This window comes from Dendrobium catenatum, unplaced genomic scaffold (assembly GCF_001605985.2).
Source record: "Dendrobium catenatum unplaced genomic scaffold, ASM160598v2 fragScaff_scaffold_1065, whole genome shotgun sequence".
In the NCBI taxonomy this organism is placed as follows: Eukaryota; Viridiplantae; Streptophyta; class Magnoliopsida; order Asparagales; family Orchidaceae; genus Dendrobium; species Dendrobium catenatum.
In genome coordinates this window covers 558,536-566,953 of record NW_021319527.1, presented here as the reverse complement: position 1 = coordinate 566,953, position 8,418 = coordinate 558,536, and the positions used below count along the sequence as shown (strand labels likewise).

The window sequence follows — 8,418 nt, the reverse complement described above, 5'->3', positions numbered from 1 at the left end:
AATTTCACACGAATTGGCCATCCCCTTTCCACGCAGAACCCCAACTGTTTCCACAGACATTACAATCACATGCTCTCCCAAATTATTTATTTTTATAATTAACGTGAAAAAAAATCGGCCGACCAATTAATGATCCAAACCATCCATCTTGATTAGAGCGAGTATCAATTATATCCAACTTTAGGTACAGCACACCGCCATTCAAATATTTATACCCATTAAAACTTAGAGTGATTCACCTTAGTTTTAGTTTCTTGAGCGTCGATGGAGCAAGGCTTGCTTGCAAAAGAAGAGAAAGAGGCGACAACCGGTGTGGAGTTTAGGGAAGAGGGAGGAAGGCTTGGGAGAGTGGCAGTACCAATGGTTGTTGTTTCTGTGGTGCAGTATATGATTAATGTGATATCGATGATGTTGGTGGGGCATCTCGGCGAGCTACCGCTGGCTGGAGCCTCTATTGCTGCCTCTCTCACCAGTGTTACTGGCTTTACTATTCTGGTAATTAATAAGCAGTAATGCTCGATTTAGCCTGAACTTTTATTTTTTTTATCGAGTACGTTATTATGTGAGTTAGCACACATATAATGAACGACGCGCATTGATCTTGTTGTGGGCATAATAATACGTTGCCAATTACGTATTGGTCTGTTTCCATTTGGTTTATGAGATAAGTTACTTCTGCGGATTGAGAGTGGTGAGGATAGCAAGTTTGATGTCCAGCAAGTAGGATAGAACTGGGATGAAATGAAATGTTCATGCTCTGGAGTATCCATTATTTCACAAGTTTTGAATATTAACTCATTAGTTTTAACAATACTGAATATTCTAAGCATTTTTTAGACTTCCCTTTTATTACGATGTAGAGATCAGCTTTAATTTTTATTTTAAAAAAGAATAATAATAATAATAAGCGTTAATTATTATTTATTTGTTTTTATTATAAGTGATATTTCTTTCTCTATTTTTTTTTTTTTTTTTTGAATCATACAACAGTTAATTAGAAAACATGTTCATTTTTTCTTTTTGAGACCTTTAGGCCAATTAAGTCAAACTCACACACACATAGCATACACAAAGACTCAAACTTAAGGCATCTTAGTTGGTAGTCTAAGCTCTTAACCAACAGGTCAAGATGAGATGTGTAAAACATGCTTATTCACCTTAAACATACCAATAAAATGTCTGAGACTAAATTTTAAGATATTTGATCTTTCTTCAAGCACACAAAAGTAATGTATAAGCTCTATCAATTATGCTGGTGTACTACCATAATCATTAGTTATATATAATTGACACTATGTAATAATTTATTAATGGGATATTTGATTTAATGTATTATGGGCGCATTATATTCACTTTATATGTATTTGATTTGTTTTTTGTTGGTATTTAATTTGAGAAAAAAAAAATACAAAGCGGAACTTTGAGATATTGGTCTTGTTTGAATTTAAATTTGTTTGAATTGGTTTGTTTAAATCACTTGCATCTTGTACCTCAACAATTAATTTTTCCTACCTATCTTTGTCATGATGCATCTCTCATTATTACGTATCTTTGTCATTGTTATACCACCCTAACCTTATGATAAATTTTATCATGTTAGCCTCTTTCATTCTCTCTCTATCAGCCTCATCTGATCCCATCCACATCATTCTAGCCATGACACATTCTCTCCCATCACTATCATCATCATTGTCATCCCATCATCATCACCTAATGTTATTGTTGTATTCTTGAAAAATAAAGAGATTTACATATATAACACCCATAGTTCATTTTTATATCAAATATGAGTGGTAAAAATGAAATATGTGAGTGGTAGGAAGGAAATATGAGTGACATATTTGATATTAAAATAATATAGAGTCGTATATATGTAATATTAAAGTTTTAGGTGTTAGATATATAAATAGGATGTTATAAAGTGATAGTATATAAATTTCCCAAAAATTAAATAATGCACTTACTCTTTGAGGAGAACCAAGATTGGATGCAATAGAAGAATAAAATATTGATGAGCATGAAGACCAGGACAAAACATCGGCCTGTGTAGCCATAGAACAAAATTTAAGGAGAAAAATTGATGAATGTGTCGGGAAACCCATCATTTAAGCGCTAGAGATAACAAAAAAATAATAATAACAAACAAATGGTTTTCTCTTGGATTTAAATGAACCAAGTTGGCACTCAGCCACTCATTGCCTTCATTCTCCGAGTCATCTTTTTCCCAATGTCCTGCTCATCCACATTACTGGTAAGTGAGATTTTTTATATATTTGAAATATATCGTAGCTAAAAATAAAAATAAAAAAAATTTCGATGATTTTATTTACATCCCCCAAAAAAAATTAAAAAAACTCATTAAATTCAGCATACATTAAGTTCATTCGATCTATTCAATATTTTGAAAATGCATGCATTTTAAATACATCTAATCAAATAACCCCTAACTACACAGTTCATCTTGGCCTGTTGGTTGAGAGCTTATGCTTCAACTAAGAGGTCCTGGGTTCGAGTCTTTGTGTATGCGTGGTGTGTGTGAGTTTGCCTTAATTGGCCTAAATGTCCCAAAAAAAAATAACCCCTAACTAATTAATGCATAATTGATTAAAATAAATTATTATGTTAGTAGTTGCTTCTTAAATAACTCAATATCCTAACTTATCCATAACTGAAATAATTGATTAATTATAATTAATTAGCATTATCAGCAAATAGAAATTAAATTTATTAAATAATACCTAATAAATGGCCCTGTTTATTCTGTTTATTCATAAACACAACATTTAACTATAACAATTTGGCAACCTAATTATTAATTTATGCATAAACAATTCTAATAAAAGTTTAAAATAAATTATATAATAATTTAATGATTAGCTGGAAAATTAATTCCTAATTTGCCTAGCGATTTTCGAACTATTAATTAGATTACTTATTTTTATTGGATTAATTGATGAAATATTAGATTGTCATATTATCCTAATAATAATGAGCAATAAGACAAATTATTTATTTGAATAATTTAGTAATTAATAAACATGTGTTTTAATTGAGCATTTAGTTATTATATTATTTATTATAAGATCTTTAATTATATATATATATATATTGTTCATATCAAATAAAGAACCTCTTTGATTATTTTCAGAGCTGTTTTCACAAAACAAAACATTGTAAAAACATTATCGAAAATCTACAAAAAATCAATTTTTTAAGTGCAGTAAAATAAACTTATCAGTTCCCATTGCAGTATATTTTTAATGTAATACTGAGGGCCACTTTGGTTGCATATCTCTTCAAGAACAGTAATTGCTGAGAAATGAAAATTTCTGAATTTATTGGATTCCATCATTTGATTGTTGAACACAATTAGAATTTATTCTTAATTCTCTCCATATACTTTAAAGCTTCCACATATAAAGATGAACATTTTCTTTAATTAAATGGCATATAAAGATCATCGTTTTGATTGCAGAATCAACAATTCAAATATTCACACCGTAAAGGTGAATAATACTTACTGCTAAGAATGGCACAGAGCATAAACCTATATCATTGGATTAGTAATTAGTATTTCTTTCATGAACAACAGATTGGGATGGCAAGTGCATTGGAAACTCTATGTGGCCAAGCATATGGAGCACAGCAATACCAGAAACTTGGAATACACACATACAGTGCCATCTATTCTCTTATATTAGTCAGCCTTCCCATTTCTATTATTTGGCTATCACTGGGGAAATTGCTTCTGTTCATTGGTCAAGATCCACAAATCTCAGAGGAAGCAGGAAAGTATGCAGTGTGGACTATCCCAGCAATCTTTGCCTATGCCATATCTCAACCGTTGATGAAGTTTCTACAGTCACAAAGTGTCATTCTTCCCATGCTTCTTAGCTCTATAGCAACTCTTTGCTTTCACATACCAGTCTCTTGGTTTTTGGTTTTCAAGTCCGGACTTGGAACTGTTGGGGCTGCTCTTTCCATAAGCATATCATACTGGATGAATACAATTTTGCTTGGACTTTATATATTTCAGTCTACTTCTTGCAAGAAGATCTCCTTGTCGCTTTTAAAGGAGGCTTTCAACGGAATTAATGAGTTCTTAAGGCTTGCATGCCCGACAGCAGTCATGATTTGGTAAAAACATATTTAAGCATTTTACATATGTGTGCTTAGTTTGAAATATGGATGCTCTTCAAAATTTCAGTGAGACTTGTATTGCAAAGTAATATTCTCATGTTTTATTTAAAATTTACCTCAGAGTTTATTTATTTAGCAGATTTGCTGCAACGTAAATGCAGCAAAATCAACAACATTTGCTTGGCAAAGATTTACTATACATGCATTCTAAATGCAACTAACAAGAATCCCAGTTTCTTACAATTTACCAAACTAATTGCAGTCTGGAATACTGGTCATTTGAAATGCTGGTTCTTCTTTCTGGCCTCTTACCAAAACCAAAATTGGAAACCTCTGTGCTTTCAATATGGTAAGCAGCCATCAAAACTTCTAAATATTAGTAGATCTTTGCTATTGGAAAAATTCTCCAATGATTTTAAATCTTTGTGAACAGTCTCACAACCATATCACTGCTTTACAACATTCCATATGGACTCGGAGCTTCAGCTAGGTAAGTTCTAAAGTTAACAGTTCAATTATTAGTGTGAGATGATATGCATGTCTACAGGTGTATAACATTGATAGGGTCATTGCTTGTATTATTAGCACAAGGATAGCTAACGAATTAGGAGCTGCAAATCCGAAAGGAGCACGCTTAGCTGTACATGTTGTGATGTTTATTACAGTGATGGAGGCCATCATAACAAGTGTGACTTTGTTCTCCATGCGTTACATCCTGGGTTATGCTTACAGCAATGAGAAGGAGGTAGCAGATTACGTTAAGGATATGGTTCCTTTGGTATGTCTATCAGTGTTCATGGATAGTCTTCAAGGTGTTCTGTCAGGTAATTTAGATTTTTCTGTTCCGTAATAACACATTCATCCCTAAAACTTAATATTTTTTTATTTTTTTTAGCCTTTTTTTGCAAGAGGTTCAATTCCTACAGAACTATCTTATAACTTTAAAATATGAATGCAGTTTATTATGATAATTAACATGTAAGAATTATAATTCATCAATCGGACCCAAATAGTTGGCATAAAGCTAATGATTTGCAAGTTATTGGTAGAATAGTTTGCTCTGGAAAAAGTGCCATTCAACAGTCAATATTCAGATAAATCAGTTGTAAAATAGAGTCCCGCTGCCTATTTATGCGAGGCAGAGCAATCACTAGTTCTGGAAAATAATCTGACGAAAATTACTGATCATAAATGAGCTCAAAAGGAATGGAAAATAGATATTTTCATGTTTTAATAGTAGATAAAACGTAATAGAAAGAAACTTTGTAGAGCCCAACACCTTTTAGTTAAAAGAAAACAAGCATCTAAAAGCTTTGGTGGAGAGAATGTGTAAAAGCTTAGTATTCAAGTTGTTAATTAGCATTTGATTAACCATGGACCAAATTTATTGGTTTATTAACCGTTTCTTCATTCAAAGAAGTGAGATTCGAAAGGGGCAATCAAGCATAATCTTAGTGAATAAACTGGGAGCTTAGGTTTCGCGTGAATAAAAATCTGGTGCTTAAGTAATTATAAAAGTTCCAATCACATAGATTTTATTGTAAAATAATGATTAAGTATTAATTTATCAAAATGTCAATGTGTTGGACTTACTTTCTACTTGGACTGACTCGTACAAGATAATTATAGCCCGCATGGATTATTTTGTTCCAAGAAATAAAGAAGATTAAATAAAGTTAAGAAAAAGCTTCTACTATCTCAAAGCTGTAAACAAATAAAGTGAAACCAAGTTAGTAGATCTTCCTTATACTAAATAGTTTTTCAATGCTTATAACTTTCATATGATATTTTTCATTTTGTACTTTTAGGTGTTGCTAGAGGATGCGGATGGCAGCATATTGGTGCTTATGTAAACCTCTTCGCCTTTTATCTGATTGGAATCCCAACAGCTGTGGTCCTTGGTTTTGTATTGCACATTGGAGGGAAGGGGCTTTGGGTTGGTATACTCTGTGGATCAACGGCACAAACAATCTTGCTTTCTGTTGTGACAATTTTTACAAACTGGGAGCAGCAGGCTAGTACTTCAAATTTAGACTTGATAAATAAACTTTTCAAATCTTGACTCGCAGTATACGTACATTCAATGCTTACACTTTGTGAATTTAATCGTGAAACAAATATTTTTTGAAAATGTTAACTCTGAATTTATTGTTACATTGTGCAGGTAGATAGGGCAAGAGAGAGATTGTTTGATGAAACAGTATCGTTGGTGAATGACAGCAAGTGAATCTGGATTCATTCTTGATCTGTCTTTCAAGGTTGAGAGATGATCGAGAAAGGTTTTCAGAAATAGTTCTGAATCCACAATGCCAGTGCAAGCAGTATTTTTGGTTCAACTTAGTGTGTAAATTATATGGATGATTTAAAGGTATTGTTGTTATATAGCAGAAAAAAATCAGCATTCAAAACATTTGGTGGTAAAGTTGGTATAAAATTCAAGCGTGGGATAAACCTCACACCAGATGGAGCAAAGGACCTTTCTGAAAGTTCAGTATTTTTTTTTTTGTTTTTACATTTTCATGTGATTAAGCACCTCTCCGAAAACTTCATCAATGATATGCCTCGTTGAGTTTCAACCTGCAAAGGCAAATGTATAGGCGCCATTCAACATGACTTGGAAGCTCCTGTTGTTTGAAAAATTTCCTGTTTTCAGTTTGTGATTTATGTTATAATTGCCGAACACTATGTTACCGGCAGACTAAGTCCGCCGGTAACACTAGAAATCCTTCGGAAATTCTCTCTTTCCGGCAAAATACCAGCGAAAATTGTTTCGATGGTAATTCGCGCGTCAGTAAATCTAAACTGGCGAAATGTTCCACCGGAAATGTTTCTGGCGGTGTTTCCGGCGCATCCCGGTGCCAAAACAATGTGAAACCGGCGTCTTTTATGTTAGAAAATTCTGGCGCTTTCTTCGCCGGTATCTCTGGCGAAAATTGTACTCCAGAAATACCGGCGGATAATCTGCCACCTTCAATCGTCGCACTATTATCGACGGAGATTACCGGCAGATATTCCGCCGAAAAGTCCGGTGCAAATGTACATGAGAAACGATGATTCATTTTCGTTGTATAGTGTTGCCGACGGTATTTCCAACTGAAAATCTGCCATAATCCTATAGCATAAACAAAAAAAGAAGAAAAAACAAACTAACTTTTAAAACTGATTCCCGCAATATAACTTGTATAAAAAAAAATCATGCGCCAGTTATATTAAGATGGCGGACGGGTCAAAATAGGATCTTATAATCAAATTTTCCGGCGGATTATCCGCCGATTATAGTACCGGCATATTATCCACCGGTAACATTTTGTTGAGCTTAAGTAAGCTGGCACAATATTCGCCGATAATTCTGCCGGTTAATTCTGGAGGAACATTCTCTTGAAACCTTTAAAATACCGGCGAAAACACAACGGAATATGTGTTGGTGTTTTAACAGCAGAAATTTCATTGGACATTTCACCGTTAATTTACCGGTACATATTCCACCAGTAAGATTGTCGGTTGTTTCGATGTAACTATTGCTGCCGGAAAGTCCGACGGTAACAAAAGATTTTCCTGTAGTTGATGTCTTATTATATTTCATGCACATTGTATAATATTTTCCTTGCTTGTGTTATTTACAAGACCTGAAGTTTTTTTTGAGGATGAGCAAAGCTTAGCACTTCCAATTCACAAATGAGAAGTGGGATCAAATAGATAGGATCTCGAAAGTCAAGGGTCATGAGGTGAATATCACCCATTTCATAATATTTAAAGGCTCACTGGTTGCTTGATGCAAAAAATCATGCTAGTTAAAACACTAAATTTGTTAAATGTATCGTTGAATTTGTTGTGTGTTGATCTCATTTTTGACTGAGGTCATTTATACCCAAATTTTAAAATTCCATCTAAAGCCTATCATTGTATTTCTATAGTGTTACATGGTTTTATCAAGCAATAGGGACCCAGTCCTAGGTTTGTTATCTTGCCATGTAAAACACTAACTTGCCTAGTACCCTATCTTAAATTCAATGACTAATCTAGATGACCTAGACCTACCCATTAGACTCCCAAACCCTAAAATCTAAACATAAACATCTCTGAGCCCATCTAACTCTAAACTATGCCATGGTTGATTCAAGAGTCAAGGGCTAAACCCTAATCTACTTTATATATGCCTAGCAGAATACACTATGCAAGACATTTGCCTGTTCACCTCAAACCCTATAGAAACTTCAACTTTAGGAGCTTCATACACTAAACACATCAACCCCAGCTCCCCAAGCAAAGGGTTAACCC

At 33.6% G+C, this 8,418-nt stretch overlaps 1 protein-coding gene across 1 annotated transcript; it reads left to right on the top strand.

Moving 5' to 3' along the window:
- Nucleotides 1-264: 264 nt before the first annotated feature.
- Nucleotides 265-7,194, top strand: LOC110098729 (protein DETOXIFICATION 14-like). Its single transcript, XM_020825640.1, has 9 exons — nucleotides 265-495; nucleotides 3,593-4,137; nucleotides 4,403-4,489; nucleotides 4,574-4,630; nucleotides 4,726-4,964; nucleotides 5,949-6,158; nucleotides 6,309-6,363; nucleotides 6,671-6,731; nucleotides 6,838-7,194. Exons 1-9 carry the CDS (start codon nucleotides 265-267, stop codon nucleotides 7,192-7,194), a joined length of 1,842 nt encoding a protein of 613 aa, XP_020681299.1.
- Nucleotides 7,195-8,418: the final 1,224 nt, after the last annotated feature.